Genomic DNA, 18,273 nt, shown 5'->3' with positions numbered 1-18,273 from the left:
TCTGGATGTGGCAGGTGGCACTTGACCTTGATAATTTTACTGTTCTGAGTATAAGCTATTTTGACATTATCCTTTCTGGATGTGGCAGGTGGCACTTGACCTTGATAATTTTACTGTTCTGAGTATAAGCTATTTTGACATTATCCTTTCCCTTGAAATGGCAGGGGAACATTTTTGGTTTTCTCTTGTGTCAGCATCTCACCCATGGGATACTGTCATGTTATGGTAGTCACGCCTAAGTAAAACTGGCTTTATGTATTTTTCTCCCATTAATAATATTTTAATTCAGTCTTTATTTGCTCTACAGGAAGTCCCCGAGTTACAAACATCCAACTTATGTACAACTCGTACTGTGAACTGTGGCTACTACTTATTATTAATAAGTGAATATATCTGTTCTGACTTACATACAAATTCAACTTAAGAACAAATGTGTAGAACTCATCTCATTTTTAACCCTGGGGCTGCCTGTATCCCCCTTGTCTAATTTATTTTCTGGCCTCAACTAAACACTTGCCCGTTAATTTTTCTTCTACCCCCCACACAAGATGAATCTTCTAATCACATTGCTTTTTACTGTATAACAACTTCCATTACCATACTGACATCTGCTTGACAGGAGACTTCATAATGAAGTTTATTTCTAAATTTTGACATCTAAGATGCTGTACAGCTCTTGCTAAATATTTCAGCTTGAATTCTAAGAACTTACCAATGTACGAAAGTAACAGCATTGATACAAGCCACAGTTACACTTCTTGAAACTCTCTCTCTTTTTCTTGTAACATACTGAAAAACAACAAGAAAAATGCTTATTTGCTTTTGGACAGAGATTCTGAAGCACACCATGATCTGGCCATTGTAAAAGGCGAATTTTTTATAAATACAGAAGCAAAGATGGCAGGATTGGACGGGAAGCTTACCTTCCTAAAAATTAGTACAGGGAAGAAAAGGATTTTATTGTTTCAACACAGCCTTCCCAGGTAGTTTAAAGACCTCTCTGTTTACGCATATACACACATGCTTTTTATATGGGTCTTGTACACACATAGGCATACCATGCGAAAAAAGTTTATGCTTTGGACTTTTACAAGAAAAAGTCTGCAGTTTTTAAAATCACAGAAATGAGAATGTTTGAACAATGTGTTCTAGAAAACAATATGCTAACTGAAGTGTATGCTTGTATATATTAAGGTAGCCTTAAGCCTTTTCCTCTAATGCCTTAACTGTCAAATAATTAAAACTTTTAAAAGCCTAGGAGTATAGTCAGCATGCTACAGAGATAAACACTGACACGATGAGAGCAGGTACTGATGCCGTCAGTGTTCTAGCACTATGTGTTTAGCTGTGTTTATGCTACAAAAGTGCAATACTGGACACGCGCTAGCTGGTACTGCTGCCTCCTGCAACTCCAAAGAATGAAACAGGATTCGATAAAGTGCACTGAGTATTGATATTTAAGTGACCCATGTTATCTTTTGCTTGTATGCAATGCCATGCCAATTTATGTGACTGCTATTTGTATTTACTTTGCATTAATGTGATCAACACCTTAAATGGAGAGCCAAATATGTCCCTCTTCAGCTGACCAGCAATGGCCTTGTGAGTGTAGTAGAAAAATTAAAAAAAAAAAAGAATTTGTGTGTGTAAAAATTGGTGATAACTGGCACTTAAGATCAGAAAGAAAGTTCTTCATACTTGATGCTTTAGGATGTCTGCCCAAAGCTCTGAAAGACTTTAAGATAGGTAGCAACACTTAATACAATACTACTGAGTTGTAGAATTGTTAACATTTGGTAATAAAACTTGCCTGTTTAATCTTAAAAAAAAAAATTCTCTATTTATGCATCTACACATATGCTCTTTCTATGTGTCTATGTACACATGTAGGCATGCTATGTGAAAAAATAACATGCCAAATTAAAATTATAACTGAATGTAAATGGGAATATTGGTGTGGGGCAATATTCTCAAGGTAAGAGAGTAATCAAGGCCAGTGACAGTAAATGGGAAGGGGTCTGAAATTTGGCCTTGGAGAAAAAAAAAATGACTATATTGAGAAAAGTTCAGAGCTCTGAAAGAGTGATGTAAAAAATACATTATGTACACAAGAGAAAAATCACTGAATGTACTTTGAATAGGGCATGACACTATGAACCAGGGTTTAAGGAAGGTTGAGTTTAGAAGGTCTACAGATGAGATCTGTGGTGACAACCTAAAATCACAAGACTGACAATGGTCCGGGTGTGGTGGCTCACACCTGTAATCCTAGCACTCTTTGAGACTGCTACAGGTGGATTACTTGAGCTCATGAGTTTGAGACCAGCTTGAGCAAGAGTGAGACCTCATCTCTACTAAAAATAGGAAAAACTAGTTGGGTGTGGTCTATAATCCCAGCTACTTGAAAGGTTGAGGCAAAAGGATCACTTGAGTCCAGGAATTTGAGGTTGCTGTGAGCTATGATGATGCCATGGCACTCCACTCAGTGTGACTGAGTAAGATTCTGTCTCAAAAAAACAAGCAAACACCCCCAAACCAATAGTGACTGTTAACAAAGAGCTAAGCTTGGGAACAGACTCTGAGAAACGAATTGGTATGTTTTGGCAACAGTGTGGAAAAGAAACATAGGTAAATGTGCTTTTAGAGCTCCATGACCAGGAGTCTGAGCAAGATTCTGCAGCTTATAGAAATAGAAAAAGTGGACGTGACCCCTTCTGATGCCCTAAGAAGAAATATGAAGATGATTGTGTGAAGGTATTCTACAGATAAATGGAGACACGGGATTGAAGAGAGAGGGAGAGGTGACCAGCATGAATGAAGAGTTGGGATGCACTTCTTAAAGACATTACCAGCGTGAGCACAGTGTGTGAAAGGGGCAAAGTCAAGCTCGCTCATGCACACATTTAGCAAAACAAAATACCTTATCTCATTATCCTCTTCATTAATCTGTATATTTTCAACTGCCCTCGAAAGATTTGGCTGTTTCTTCTGGGAAAAGAACAATGGAAATAGGTTATAAAAATATCAATGAATGGTATAATATTTAAGAGTTAAGACGTTTATCTTTTATATCAATAACTCCAATCACAATTTGTTTACCCAACATGCAGTATGCAGAATACTTTTGCAATAAAAGAGTATGAAAACTGCATAGTATTTTTGACTCAACCTTTTTAGCATGTTGGGGGTCAAAGAGTAATAAAGAAACTGATAGATTTAAAATAGTAATCAAATTCCAAAGACATTTCAAAAAGCTGAGTTGTGATGATTTCGTTCATTTTAAATTTTTAGACAGGCTTTAATAAGAATGTCTTCCATAACAGGATGAGTGATTAGAAATCTCCAATAGCAGATAATACAAATAGCATTTCTGTTTGGCTTTTTAGCACATCATATAACTTTTTTTAGCAGGTTTTATTTCTTTTTATATTGAGTTCAGGTCATTAAAACCAGTTCCTAATCCTTCAGTGTAGATCATTATCTTCAGGGGTTGTCTCCAGACATAACAAGGAAATGCAGAGAAACTTTCTAAAATTTAAATGTTGTCAGGGTAGGACTCACTGTTTTCTTAATAGGATCCTTTCTCAGAAAAAGACAGTTTGTTTGTTAATCATTTATTTATGTCAACATGGGGTGAACAAATAAATATGTAAAGTTGATTGATCGAGAGCAAAATTAATAAATCAATAAAAAGGGACAGCTACACATACCTTCCAGTATAAAGCTCCAAAAGCAAAGCCAATTAGAAGAGAAAAGAACGCTGGCAATGCCGTGGCCGCCCATTGTAGGCTCGAGTCTCCAGTGGAATTTAGAGCCTTCCCTGTAATTTAAAGGACACAGTGGTGAGGACAGCACATCCCCCCTAGAGGTTTTGCTTTTATGCTGTGGTTGTTCCCAACTGTTTCCACAATATACTCTTGACCTATATCTGTTTAAATTATTCAAGAGGTTGATTTTTCTGCTGAGCATTGTTTTCGCAAGGCAATAAAAGTCCATGTAGTCTCCAAAAAAGAAAAGGAATACATTTAAAAAAAAACAACTCTAGAGACAGAAAGAGATTTGACACAGTTAGTGCTATTGCATATGGAACACACTTGACAGATTCCTGGGGGAAAGTGATTTATACTATCCAGCAGATCTATCTCCTAGCCCTCTATCTTCTAAATTGGTTTGCTTTCTCACCCTTGAGAACGTGCCCAGAAATTGTAAAGATGACATTTACAACCTGGATCAAGGTCTGTATCCATTCAGCTATGTTTGGCCTGCTGCAAATACTAAGATATTACATGTGCACTGTGGTTATAGCATTTCCCAGCATTTCATGCGTAGAATCGTGACTGCTTCCTCATTCACATCTTCTGTACACATCTATTACATGCCAGGTGGTGCTAACAGTGTCAAGGATCAAGGATTTGATTTTTCAGAATGTTGTGTTGGAAAACTTGAGACTAAGGCTAAAGAATGATTGAAAGCACAGTGTCTAAGTGAGTCTAGGTAAGTGACTCAGTGAGAAAGAAGACATGGGATTGGCTTGGAACACCTTCTTTGATGCTGCGTTACTTGTCCACGAGAAGCAGAAAAGACTCACAAATTAAACAAAATGCATCTCTCACAACCGTCTCTTCCTCCCAGCATGAAGCTGATTTTGATGGGCTTTTCTATATGTCTCTTTACAAAGAACAACTTAGTTGTTTGGGAACATTGACACATGTGCTAGTTTGCAAGAGTTAAGTTTGCAATTTTCTTTTGAAGAGGTAACAATTACATGATCAAAATATAAACTAATTTAAGGTAAAGTAACTGCTTTTGGCCAATTGTGCAATGGTGCAATTGAGCAATTTACAGGCTCAGCCTACAATCACCTATTTTACATACAGGGTACTTAAAGTATGTAAATATGTAATATATGAGAACCAGTCCACTGTATGTATATCAACACTCACAAGGGAAAAATAAAACTCAAAGATTTAACTTCAGAGGTAGGAAGCAGATTTTATCTACTACTTCTAAGTAGTGAGGACAGGAATTGTCTATTCCTTCACCAAATGTGAACTTGAAACAGGGACTTCCCTAATCCTATGATTCCTATTTCCAAAGAGACTTGACAAGATGCTTGCATGTATGCTTATGTGCATGTGTGTTGGGGGAGAAGGAACAGTTAAGGAAAGGTATCTAGTGTAGGTTACAGGGGTTCCCAGGTAGGGAGTTTGGGGAAGTGGGGCTGTCCATTCACAGAACCATGAATTGGCTCCATGAGACAAGAACAACAGTTGCTCATCCCACGTTCTACAGGTCTGTGGGAGACACACTTAGCCATCTCAAATTACAGCTCAACATGGATTTTTCCCATCAAAATAAATCTGGGTTGTAAAATGGTATTTGGCATAGTTTAAGTCATACTATCATTACAAGAATACAGCGATCTTCAAGATTATGTGTAAGATTATGTGGGCTACTCTGGGATTTAACTATCATTTATAAAAGTATTTTCTATGAGAAAATGGATTTACAGTTACAAGCAATTCAAGAATGTGATGACACTATCTGTAAATCAATGACCTGGCTATTCGTGGTTCTCCTTCACGGCCAATCTGCTGTGACTCCCACTGTCTGTGGTGTTGCTGGTGTGTAATTATGATAGTTTTCACTAAGTGACCTTTTGGAGAGGCCCAAATCAATGTATATATACAGAGAGAACAAAGGAATCTGTTGATACTTTTGTCCCCCCAGCCTAGTGGAAAACTCTAGTGACTAGGATGCTATTCTAGGGAGCTCCCATTACCTTTGTCTGGTTAGCCAGATGCCCTGGAATAAAGGAAGCCAAACACCTAGTTCTTCTGGCTTTACCCAAAGACCAAACTTAAGTCTTGGATTTTACCACTCAGGTTAGAGAAAAACCAGATTCACTAGTAAAGGTCAGAAGGAGCTTACTGATGAGTGAGCTCAGCAAGCTCACTACAGTTGCTACTCAGAACCTTTCTCAGCTTGGGAGACCCATCTGTGTGGGAGACCTCATTCAGCAATACTCACACCACCCTCTGAGACTGCTGTGACTTGTTAACCACTATGACAGACAGTTCTGAACGATGAGCCCATAACGAAGTTCCAGAATCTGACTGAGACACAGCAGCAGTGTTCCCCCTTAGGAGTGAGTAAGGAAAAGGAACAGGGAAGACTAGGAAGGGAAAGGGCTCATGGATTATTGAGCTTCATAAAGGTTATTGTTACTTGCTTTTGCTATTTTGTTATTTGTTGCTTTTAATATTTTGTTATTTGTTCATGCATAGGGCTTAAGAATCCTGCCTTCAGTTGATCAAGCATACTACTGTCCCTCTAGCAGGCAGAGAAAAACAACTTAATCAGAAAACCCCTTTAGGGGAGGACTTCATCGCCTGGCACCCTAGCCATACACCAGGAATCAAAGAGATTTGAATGGTATGCCTCAGTGCCCATAATGAAGGGTATCTGGGCAAGGCTTTGACCTTATACAAAGATCGCCTGCAGAGACCTTGAGGGTAGGCAGAGCTTATCCTTATAGGATTAGAGGAATCTCAATTCATGGGTTATTGTTCTGATTAATTTTACCTCACTATTATTGCAACCATCCACTGTTCAAAAATCTTAGGAACAGACTTGTTGGTTGGACTAATAATAACTGACACCTGTGGAAATACAGAACATGCAATTGTGCTACAATTGTGCTACAATTTTGCGGAACATCTTGTTAGAGTGAGTCCATGTAGGAGCATCCTCCCCACCCCCAACAACAGGGGTCTCTCGGCACTTATGAAACAGGCAAATGGGTTCTCCTTCTTGATTGAGAACCAGAGCCCACCAGAGGCTCACACAACCACTGACCCAGTCTTATGGCCTCTACCTGTTCTAATAATGATGAACTATCACAATACACCAGGTATGGCTCCCAGTACATGTATACTAACTCATTTAAAACTCACAGAAACCTGGGCAGTGCCTGTGGCTCAGTCGGTAAGGCGCCAGCCCCATATACCGAGGGTGGCGGGTTCAAACCCGGCCCCAGCCAAACTGCAACCAAAAAATAGCCGGGCATTTGTGGCGGGCGCCTGTAGTCCCAGCTGCTCGGGAGGCTGAGGCAAGAGAATCGCTTAAGCCCAGGAGTTGGAGGTTGCTGTGAGCCGTGTGAGGCCACGGCACTCTACCGAGGGCCATAGAGTGAGACTCTGTCTCTACACACACACACAAAAAAAAAAAAAAATTAAAAAAAACTCACAGAAACCCTGTGAAGGAGTCACACGCTCTGTTTCACTGAGGAGTCAAGAGAATTTAAGTACCCTGGGATGTTTGTCCAGGCAGTCTGAGTCAAGACTGCAGTTCTAGAAGATCCGTAAAGTAATACAAAATAAAGATTTCTTTCTGTATTGCTGGTAACACCTGCAATGATCTCAAACTTACATCTTCTAAGCTTCCTTTTAGCTTTGCATAAAGGATATTACTATTACTTTATAAACAATATTCCCTTTAGATAACTATTAACAGTAGGTGTATATATTATCCCAGGACTCTGCCTTATACACTCCCATCTCTGCAATGTGTCTTCATATATCATGGTCCTTTGATTGTTATGATCAGCTTTTGATTCTAATCCATGAAAACTAGCATGCCTTCTTCAAATTTCTCTGACTCTACGCTATAGCTAAAACCATTTATACAATTCTATTATTATATACTGTATTATGGGTATTTTTCATCTTTTTTTCTGAGAATATGAGCACCACAAAAGCTTGTATTGTGCATAGGTATCTAAGTGGCATATTTATGAGTGAGATTACCTAGCCAAAAGTTTCTGAGAATGCAAGACATACTTTTTTTAAGAAAAGAAAAGGAAACAAAATGAACAAAAAAGAAGGCTGTCCTTTCATTTTGCCATTTAAAAAGTAGCTTCTGACTTAGAAGCAGAGGGTTGAACAAGTATTTTACATTCAATTTATCTTTTATATTTTTCAGACAAGAGTGCAGTGGTACCATCATAGCCCACGGTAACCTCAAACTCCTGGGTTCAAGCAATTCTGCTGCTTCAGCCTCCTGAGTAGCTGGGACCACAGGCATGGGTCTCCATGCCCCCACTAATTTTTCTATTTTTTATAGAGACTGGGTCTCACTCTTGCTCAGGCTGATCTTGAACTCCTGGCCTCAAAGAATCTTCCGAGTCAGCCTCCCAGAGTGCTAGGATTATAGGCATGAGTCACATGACAGGCCTAGTTTATCTTTTAAAGTCAGTAACAAAGGCTTTGGTTGCCAACCACAATAGTAGATTAGTCTTCCCAATTTAAATAATTATAATTCTAGAAACATTATACAGGCAACTATCTTCAGAAAGTAGCCCACAAGTCACATAAAAGTGTCATTCCTGGGAGGGGGAAAACACACAAAGGAAGGCACACAATTGTCCTGGCCTTCTGGTTTTTAGGTGCTGCGTAGCAGCATCTGATCGAGGTGTGAAGATAGAATCTAAAAATGGCTCAATATTTTCACTGAAACAGGTAGTCAGAGGATGAAGTTCAGGGTTGATGTGGCTAAAGTTTGTAGATCTGTATTATTTGAAAGCAGGGAGCTGTACAGAGAGGGTACCAGAAATCTCTAGATAAGTCTCCTTAAGTTATTAGTTGACTAACAAGCTGCATGTGGAGACACATCACCAAACCTGACAAAAATGATACCTGGGGAGTTGTGTCTTATCAGGGAATCTAGCAGTCATACAACAATGGGAACAAGGTGTTCTCACAAGCAAGTTTGGAGAAATTTTCTGAGCAGTTTAGAGAGTCTTGGAAATTCCATACCTACTCAACCCTAGTAAGCCAAGAAAGTTTTAAAAAACACTGAGAGGAAAGACAAAGCTCATGTGCCAGTAATTGAACCTCCCACCAGAACAAAATGTAATAGTCGTTTTTTTTTTTTTTTTTTTATTGTTGGGGATTCATTGAGGGTACAATAAGCCAGTTACACTGATTGCAATTGTTAGGTAAAGTCCCTCTTGCAATCATAAAATGTAATAGTCTTTAAAGAAATGTTATAAAACGCAGAAGATACTCAAGAATGTAGTATTCATAATGTCCATCATATATTCGAAAATTACACCATTTAAAAGGAAATGTGACCTATAATCAAGAGGAAAAATAGTTAACAGAAACCAACCCTGAGATGTTCTCCAGGTTGAAATTAGGAAACAAGTTTAGAGCAGCTTTATAATTCTATTTAAGGAACAAAAGACAAAATATTGTCATAATGAAAAGGAAAGTCTCATCAGAGACTTATAAAATGTAAATATAATCAATGGGAAATTCTAGAGCACAAAATATAAATTTAGAAATGAGAAAGTTCACAGAATAAAAAAAATTCAGCAGATTAAAGATGACAGAATAAAAAGTTGGTGAACTTGAAGACATAGTTAGGTAGAAATTATTCAGAACAGCAGAGAGAAGGAGGCTAAACAAAATGAACAAAACTGCTGTGACCTCTGACACAGTATTAAAATGCCTAAAATATATATGATGAGCAAATCAGAGAGGATAGACAAAATGGAGAAAAAACATTTGAAAAAATTAGCACCAAATTTTCCCCCAAATGTGTGATAAAATAAACTTACAGATAAGCTTGACAAGAGAAAGAAAAATACTATTCATAGACATATTCTATATAAACTTCTAAAAAGGAGAAAATTTTAAATAACATGGAGGGAAAAATGAGCTACTCCATACAGGGAAAGCATAATATAAATTATGCTAATTTTCCCTTTTTCAAAAACAATAGCTGCAGGAGGGCAATGGCGTACTGTTTTGAAAGGACTGAAATAAAAAAATAATTCTGTTAACTTATAATTCAATATCTAGTAAAAAGTACCTGAGACATGGAAGACAAAATAAAGACATTTTCTAAGTAATAGAAAAAAAGAGAATTTGTTGCCAGCAGATCTGTACTACAAGAAATGCTACAGAGTTTTTCATCCTGAAAGGACCTAACACCAGATGGAAACTTGGATCTGTGAGCATGAATGAAGGGCACAAGAAATAAGTGGATAAATGTAAAAGACAATGTATGTTTTCTTCTCTTACTTAAAAATATATAAAAATAACAGTGTAAAGCAATAATTTGAAGACTGTATTATGGGCTTATCATCTATGCAAGTAGGCATGTCAACAACAATACAAAAAATGGGCGTGGGTTAGTAGAACTATCCTGTTTCTGGTTCTTATATTTTTTTCTAAAGTGCTACAATATTAACTCTAAAAAAAAACATTACAAGTTAACATGTATGCTTTAATTCCTAATATAGCCACAAAATAATGCACAAAAATGCTATTAAAAAGTCAACAGTAATTAAAACAAAATACTAAGAAAACCCCATAAATGTTATTTAACTCTGAAAAGAGCTAGAAAGAAAGAATGAAGAATCAGTAAACAAATATGATAAATTAAAAAACAAGTAATAAAATGATATTCCCTAATCTATCCATCCCAATAATTTATGAAATATAAATGAATGAAACACTCCAATTAAAAAGAAAAGACAGACTAGATAACAACACCCAACTATATGCATTCTTGCAGAGATATACTTTAAAAATAAGGAAAATGAGTTGGAAATAAAGAAAGCAAAAGATAACATGAAAACAGAAATCTTAGGAAAGACTGGCTCTACTAATAACAAAGGATACACAGTTCAAGACATAGAACATTACCAGAGGTAATAAGGGATATTTCAGGAACATTAAAAGGCCGATTCATCAGAGAAGACATAGCAGGAATAAAGGTATAATCACATAATCACAGAGTTTCAAACTACATAAAGCAAGAAACTTAGATCCAAAAGGAGAATCAGACAAATACACAATCAATAGATTTTTAATTCTCCTTTCTGAGTAGATGACAAAAATTAGACAAAATACTTAACAAGGAATGGAAGATAGAAACAACACTATCAATGACTTTGGCCAAACTTGAAAAGGCTTCACCAAATAATTGAATAGAACACATGAAACAAATCTCAATACATTTTAAAAGATTATAGAGTACGTTTACTGACAGTAACAAAATTACATTGGGAACCAATAACTATAAGATATCTAGAAAACTCCCAAAATTCTAGACAACACACAATCGGCTTTTATACACATATTACACCTAAATACAAAAAAGAAATCACAAGAAAACACCATAATATCAAAACCATAACATAAAAACATGTCTGGGATGCAACAAAAGCAGGGCAGTGCTCACAAGGAAATTGATACCTGTTAAGTGCTTATAGTTAGAGAAAAAATGCTTTACAATAAACAATTTAATTTTTCCACCCTAAAAAGCTTAAAACAAGTTGTGCAAATTAAACCCATGCAAGTAGAAGGAAAGAAATAATAAAGATTAGAAATCAATGAAATATAAACAGAATTTAAGAAGCAAAAAGCCCCTTGTTTGAAAAGAGTACTAAGATCCACTGTGGGTAAGGAAGACCTTACTTGGCTAACAAACATATAAGAACCTAGTCTCTTTCTGAAACTTTTCAGAAATAATTTGTTATTCTGGGGTCCTCAAACTACGGCCCACGGGCCACATGAGGCGGTGTGATTGTATTTGTTCCCGTTTTGTTTTTTTACTTCAAAATAAGACATGTGCTGTGTGCATAGGAATTTGTTCATAGTTTTGTTTTTTTTTTAAACTATAGGCCGGCCTTCCAACGGTCTGAGGGACAGTGAACTGGCCCCCTGTTTAAAAAGTTTGAGGACCCCTGGATAGTCTCATCTCAGTTTAGGTCACGTTTTGATAGCAAAAATTCCAAAATAAATTGTATTTTAGAGTTTTTTAAAAATCCAGACTATTGTGGATTTGTAATAAGTTGTGTATTCTTTTTTATCAATAGTTCTCCCATGTTCCTGAACAAATGGCCGTGCCCTATTTATAAATCTTAAGAGATGACTTTTTAGATAAGATCATGGTGTCATCTTTTCCTTCCTGTACCTTTCCATGAGGCTATAGGGTATTCACTAAATCCAAAATACTTATAATGACTTTTGTCTGGCTTTCAAAAAAAAGATATAGTCTTCCAGGGGACTGAGCTCTTGGCTAAAGAGGGCGGATTGCAGGAAAATCAACATAGTCTTCTGTACTCGAACATACAACTTTATAGTAAAATAACAATATCAACTTTCCAAATCCACAGTAGTAAATACTGATTCACGCAAAACTGAAAATATCCCTGGAATTCTATACAACTAGCCTTTGTACATTCAATTTTACATTTCCATTTTTGTTAGGCACATGCCGTACAAAATATATAGGTCTGTAATGACAAAAGTGTAAACAATATTTCTAAAATTAGTTTCATGCCTTATTTAAAATAATCTTAGCAGAAAATTTATTGGCTCAATTCTCTAAATATTATCTCAAGCTCTAGGGAAACTCAGTTCTACAGTCTTAAATCTCAGGAAGACCGCAAGAAGAATAACAGTGACAGAACAGTATTAATAGTAATAATTAGAAATCTCCTTAAAAGCCCATGCAATACTCCTATAGATGCTAATTGGAGCCGTGCATGCATTAAATCACATATGTGTACTTACTATTACTGCTACTGCTGTCATTCCTAAGGGAGCTGGCTGCAACAGGGGGTAACATAAATGGTTTTGTGACACTGACTCTGGAATCTAAATAGAAAGCAATAATGTGTCAGTGTTATACGAGTTTATAGGAATTACAGAGTCCCCATAGGTGAAGTGTAATAACAGAGTACTTGTCAGGTCTGCTTCCCAAGTTGAGATTATTCAGATCCTATTTATTTCATCCTAGGTCCTGCTGCTCTATTTTATTAAGAAATTCACCACAGTCACCTTGTGGAACAAAGGTTTCTTGCATACATGTGCTAATAATTGTGAATAATAACAGACTGTCATAAAAAAGAAAGTCATGAAATTAGGGTTTTGTGTTGTAGGGATCCAGTGTGGGCGTGTGGCAGGGAGGGAGATTAGGGAAGAAAGAGTCTCAATACAGATTGTGAGGATCAGAATTTAGAGTTAGACTAACTCAGACTTAGAGTTAGATCTTTAAGAAAAAGATTTGAGAAAAGAACATTAAGAAGACTGGAGGTAAAGAATAATATAATTGTACATTACTAGCAAATACTAGATGAGAAAAAATGAGAGTGATCATCTCAGATACTGTACTGTTTACTCACACACAGTCCTTTAATTTTAAAGCCATGAGTATCATTTGGGCTTGGAAACCAACAAATCTATATAATTAGTTTCTTTTGTGCCACTGATTTTTTTTTCAGACACACACACATATATCTTTCTATAGCTACACATATATTTGATTCAGAAGTAGATTCCTGTCTACACAGGTAAGATTCATGCTTGCTAATTACACTTGCACTGGAAATGCTTACATGTCTTACCTTTTTCAGGACTTAATGTTGAAGAAATTACACAATCACTAGTTTCAGATGCCACCATAAAGTCCTTGAAGGCATCAATGGATCTATTAAAAATTCTAAAGAATTCTTCAGGAGTAAAGAGCCTAGGTTCTGGGCTCTTAGACGACTTCTTTACATTCTATGAGAAAAAAAAAAAAAAACAACAAGATTATATTTTCCCAATAGCCTATGAGGTCCTCAAACTTTTTCAACAGGGGGCCAGTTCATTGTCTCTCTGACCATTGGAGGGCCGGACTATAGTTTAAAAAAAAAACAACCATGAACAAATTCCTATGCATACTGCACATATCTTATTTTGAAGTAAAAAACAAAACGGGAACAAATACAATCACACTGCCTCATGTGGCCCCCGGGCCATAGTTTGAGGACCCTTGATGGAGGACAAGATAATGGATTATAAATGTCCTTCAAAGATTCAAGTATGGTATTTGAGCTCTTAATAACTAAGAGTTTTAGACAGCTGCTTTAATATACATAATTCGAATCGGTAATGTAGAACAGCAATCCTACTGGGATCAAGTGGTGACCAGGGCAATGAGGGGAGGGCAGGTTCCGTGAACACAATGTCATGACAATGAAATGATCTTGACAACACACTGAGGACATTTTTCTTTAGAGATGCTCATTAAAAATATTATGTTGATTTTAAAAAGTTTCCTCCATAATGTATGCTCCAATATCCAGTAATTTAAAAGTCTGATGGTAATTAATTATTGGCAAGGACATGGATTGAAGGAAGCTGACATACTGCTGGCACAACCTAGGTGGATGCATTTGATATTATCTAGTAAAGTTGGACATGTGCCCATCTTGTGACCCAGATATACCACTCCTAGATAAATACCTAGTGAAACTCTTGCACCTGTGCCCCATAAGACATATAAGAGAGTTCTTAGCAATGCCTGTAACCCTTATGTCAACCAACAGAAGAGTAGTTTAATAAAGATTGGTATAGCGAATTAATGAAACACTCCACAAGCAATAAAAAATTAACTACAGCTATAGACCTCCAAGTGGATACATCTTATAAACCTAATGCTGAGTTAAGATTATGCCACAAAAGATCAACATAGTATAATTAATTTATATAAAAGAGTACATCAAAGCTATACTGTGGGATACATAAATGGATGATTATAAAAGAAAACAGATAATAATAATAAACACCTAACTTCACTTACTCTATAAGATTCTAAGTGCTTATATAAAGCAAGCACTCCAAACCAGCTGAGCAGGACTATCTGCAATCTCCTGGGTACCCACCAGAGTAACACGATTAGTAAATGCACATTCTCCGTTACTAGCCATGCTCTTCTCAACATTGCCATTTACTGAACACCTACCTCATTTTAAAGACCCTAATGCACATGTTATCTCTTGTGACACCTTGTGTGCTATGCCCTGCTTTTGTTGACCTCTACTTCCTAAGCATGCCATCATAACACTGTCTGCAGTAATAATAAGAAAGAGATGTTAAGATGTCGTTAATTGTAATTTACCTTCTGATTTGAGAAATTAGAAAGTGAAGCAATAGAAATGGTTACATGTAGTGACTAGAGTATTAGTATGGGTAAGAATTCTGAGATTGGAGAGCACAAATGGGATTAATGTTGGGTCATAAACAGTAAATGAAATTTGGATGGGACAGAGGAAAAAACCATTTATGTAATTAAGGTGCAGAATCCTGTTTAAAACTCAGGGTTTAAACGTAATAGAAGTCCAGGAAGCTAAACTTTGGCCATTTGAGCTCTAAACCAGAGACGTTCTCCCCAGCCCTATTCTATTACAGATACAGTGCTATAAACAACAATGTGAAAATGTGTTAACACTTATTTTTTCCAGGCACCACGGTAGAACACTCATCACAAATCATCTACTGCCACACTGTGACAGATTCTTCCCTGTCCCCATTTTAGGCATAAAAGTAAGGCACAAAAAAGTGAGGTTCACAAAGCTAATTAGTGACAGAGTTAGAATCTGAGGACCAATGTTTCATTCTTAATTTCTGGAACATGCTATTTATCCCACATGCTTGGATGCCAAAGTATTGTCCTGCCCATAACCTAAAGTTAGTGATGACCAATTATCAATGACTTTGAGGACACAAAAGGCACTTTGTTCTCACTCATGGGGTGATTGGATTACACACAAGAGGCAAAGATAAGTACACGCCATAGACAATTTTTCATTTAAATGAACATCTATAAATTAATAGGAAGATTTTGAGGACCTCATTCTCTAAAGGCAGGGCTTTTTTTTTTTTTTTTTAACATTGTACCTAAAGAAATTTTATTTTTATATTAGGTGACCATATTTAAGTCTATGCACATTTCAGCATTACTCTATAACCACAAATACTTATTTTCTGTGCTTATCTTCAAAATATTTTTAAATTCGAAGTTCATCCATTCAAAATCTCACAAATAAAGATGCTCCATACTCCCAACACCATTAATTAGCATAGGTTTCAGAGAAGAGTAATATAAAACAATCCCAATGCATGCAAAGTTACCTTAGACGAGTTTTCTTTCACGCACTCCACAAGGTCGTCCACTATGCTCACAAGCTTGTCTATGATAGAATAATTACTCAAGCCTTCCGAAATATTGGAAAACTTGTCCAGAAGATCAGTCAAACTGTCTGACAACTGTACTACCATCTCACTTATCCAACAATGACTAGGCTGCAAGAAATTGAAAGAAAGGAGACAAACCATTTATTTTAATAAATGCAGTAAACTCCAGAGTATTCTTCAAAGCCATCAATGTTTCAATCTCTGGCTGCTGGACAAAGAACTTCCTTATACATGGTAATACAACAGGTCAATTCTTGTGTCTTGTTTAACTCAGATCTAATAACTTGTTTTAAAATTTACAAATGCACCAAGATCAGAAGAAATTTTGCTCTTCCCTAGAAGAAAATTAGCCAAAACAGAACCAACACTCTTGACAAAGTTCAGATATTAATAGAATTCAATTCTCTTGAAGACTATTTTTTACTCACTATGTTCTCAAAATAGCTAAAGATGCAGAGGGAATCACAAAATATTACTGTGGAAAGGAATCCTAGCCCTCAAGGAACTTCTAGTCTTTTGGTCTTCTGGGATATAAAAGAAAATTCCATATGTTTTGAAAGTGCTTGACAAATTTCATGGCTTTGAAATAAATTCATGTGGATGGTTCAAAAACCAGCCTTGTCAGAAATGTGATGTGGGAGAGAAGCACTTTTGCCTCATGTCAAGACCAGCTACATTATTTGTGACACCCGATGCAAACTGAAAATGTATTCATTTTTCTAAAATTATTGCTCAAAAACTATTAAGAATTTCAAGATTGTAACAGCACAGCATTAAATGAAGCATAGAGCCCAGCCTGTGAAGCCAGAAGTTCAAGCCTTGGAGTCCAGCACCAGCTAGTTAATTCTGGCTAACAGACTCCAGGCAAGCAACATAAACTTTCTGAACCTCACTTCGCCTATCTATGTAGGAGAATGATGGAACCTTCTAAAAAGATAAGCTGTGAGGAGATAATGTAGCATTATTCTTAAGTTTTGTTCCTTGGGGTGTCTCCAATACCTAGAACAGTCCCTGGCATATGAGAATTGCTAAGAAACTATTTACTGAATGGTTGTACAAATGAATAAAACAAAAATAAATGAATGCAAAGAAATATGTTACAAGGGTCAGCACACTTTTTCTGCTAAAGGACCAAACACTATTTTAGACTTTGCATGCCAAGAGGGAAAATCAATTATTTTCTGTAGGTACATTTGCAGTAAGTTAAAACATGTTTCTGCAAAACTTTTATTACAAGATTCAAAATGCAACAATAATTGAATATAGTTTCTTTTGCACAATAATTGGATATATTGTTACTATAAGATTTTGTTATATAGATCTACCAAGGCGAAGAATGGAATTTTTTACTGTGGATTAACATTTTGCTTAGTGGGAGTTCAGACAACATTCTCATTAACTGGATTGTGAAGGTTCCTTTGTAAAATACAATCTTACCTGGTTGGTCTTCCAAAGAAGAGGCAGAGGGATGGATTTGGTCCACATGGTATAGTTTGCAACCCTGCTCCCAATATCTTTAGTTTATGTGGGTTTAGATTATTAGAAATAACTTCTCAGTATATTAGAACAATTTTGAGACTTTTAAAATTAAAAGTCTTACATTACTTAGAATATAGTTGACCATAAGTTTGCTTATTTTATGTAATTTTAAGACATTATCTTTTATGAAGATCTTTTAAGTGGAGGTTCTGATTCATTTTTAACTCTGCTAAATGTTGCAACAAGAAAAATAAGATTATCATTAGGAACAGCTAAAATTTATATGGCTTATAAAAATCATAAAAATTTAATACGACTTCTATTGTAATAAAAATAATGTATTCAGAGTAACATATGCCATGTTAAAAAAAAAAAAAATCAAACCACCAAACTTTGTTTCTCTACTTACCAGCAGAATATCTCTATAGGAAAAGTCAAGTCATTTATTTATTCTAAATTATACAAGGGATCCATTTTACATTCATTTAACAGAACAGTTTTAACTCATATAAGGCAGCCAAAAAGGAAACCGGTGTATCTACAGATAGGCCAGCTTCAATTTCTGGAAGCATTAAATATCATTCAAAACTTTTAGGACTGTTGGCACTGGCATCTGAGTAGTAGGATTAACAAACTTCAAATTGGGAATTAGTTCAAGTGGCCATTTCAACTCATCATAACTAAGATCTCAAAGACTATGTGTTTCCAAAGTATGTTCTGAATGGAGTCTTTGTTTTGTTAAATATATGCTTATCTC

At 36.2% G+C, this 18,273-nt stretch overlaps 1 protein-coding gene across 2 annotated transcripts in view; it reads right to left on the bottom strand.

Moving 5' to 3' along the window:
• KITLG (KIT ligand) overlaps window positions 1-18,273 on the bottom strand; it is a 90,845-nt gene that overhangs the window by 11,814 nt on the left and 60,758 nt on the right. Inside the window, exons 4-9 of one of the 2 annotated variants that reach the window (XM_053585606.1) lie at window positions 15,975-16,145; window positions 13,424-13,580; window positions 12,591-12,674; window positions 3,711-3,820; window positions 2,921-2,988; window positions 713-789 (exon numbers count right to left, since the gene is read on the bottom strand). In XM_053585606.1, the coding sequence (XP_053441581.1) occupies window positions 750-789; window positions 2,921-2,988; window positions 3,711-3,820; window positions 12,591-12,674; window positions 13,424-13,580; window positions 15,975-16,145 (630 nt within the window). In that variant the 3' untranslated portion in view covers window positions 713-749. The remainder of the gene's footprint in view (window positions 1-712; window positions 790-2,920; window positions 2,989-3,710; window positions 3,821-12,590; window positions 12,675-13,423; window positions 13,581-15,974; window positions 16,146-18,273) is intronic. The other variant, XM_053585607.1, reaches the window with a different exon arrangement.

The sequence above is a fragment of the Nycticebus coucang genome, chromosome 3 (assembly GCF_027406575.1).
Source record: "Nycticebus coucang isolate mNycCou1 chromosome 3, mNycCou1.pri, whole genome shotgun sequence".
Classification (NCBI taxonomy): Eukaryota; Metazoa; Chordata; class Mammalia; order Primates; family Lorisidae; genus Nycticebus; species Nycticebus coucang.
Note: the sequence above shows the minus strand (reverse complement) of the source record. Positions and strands in the feature narration are given on the sequence as shown.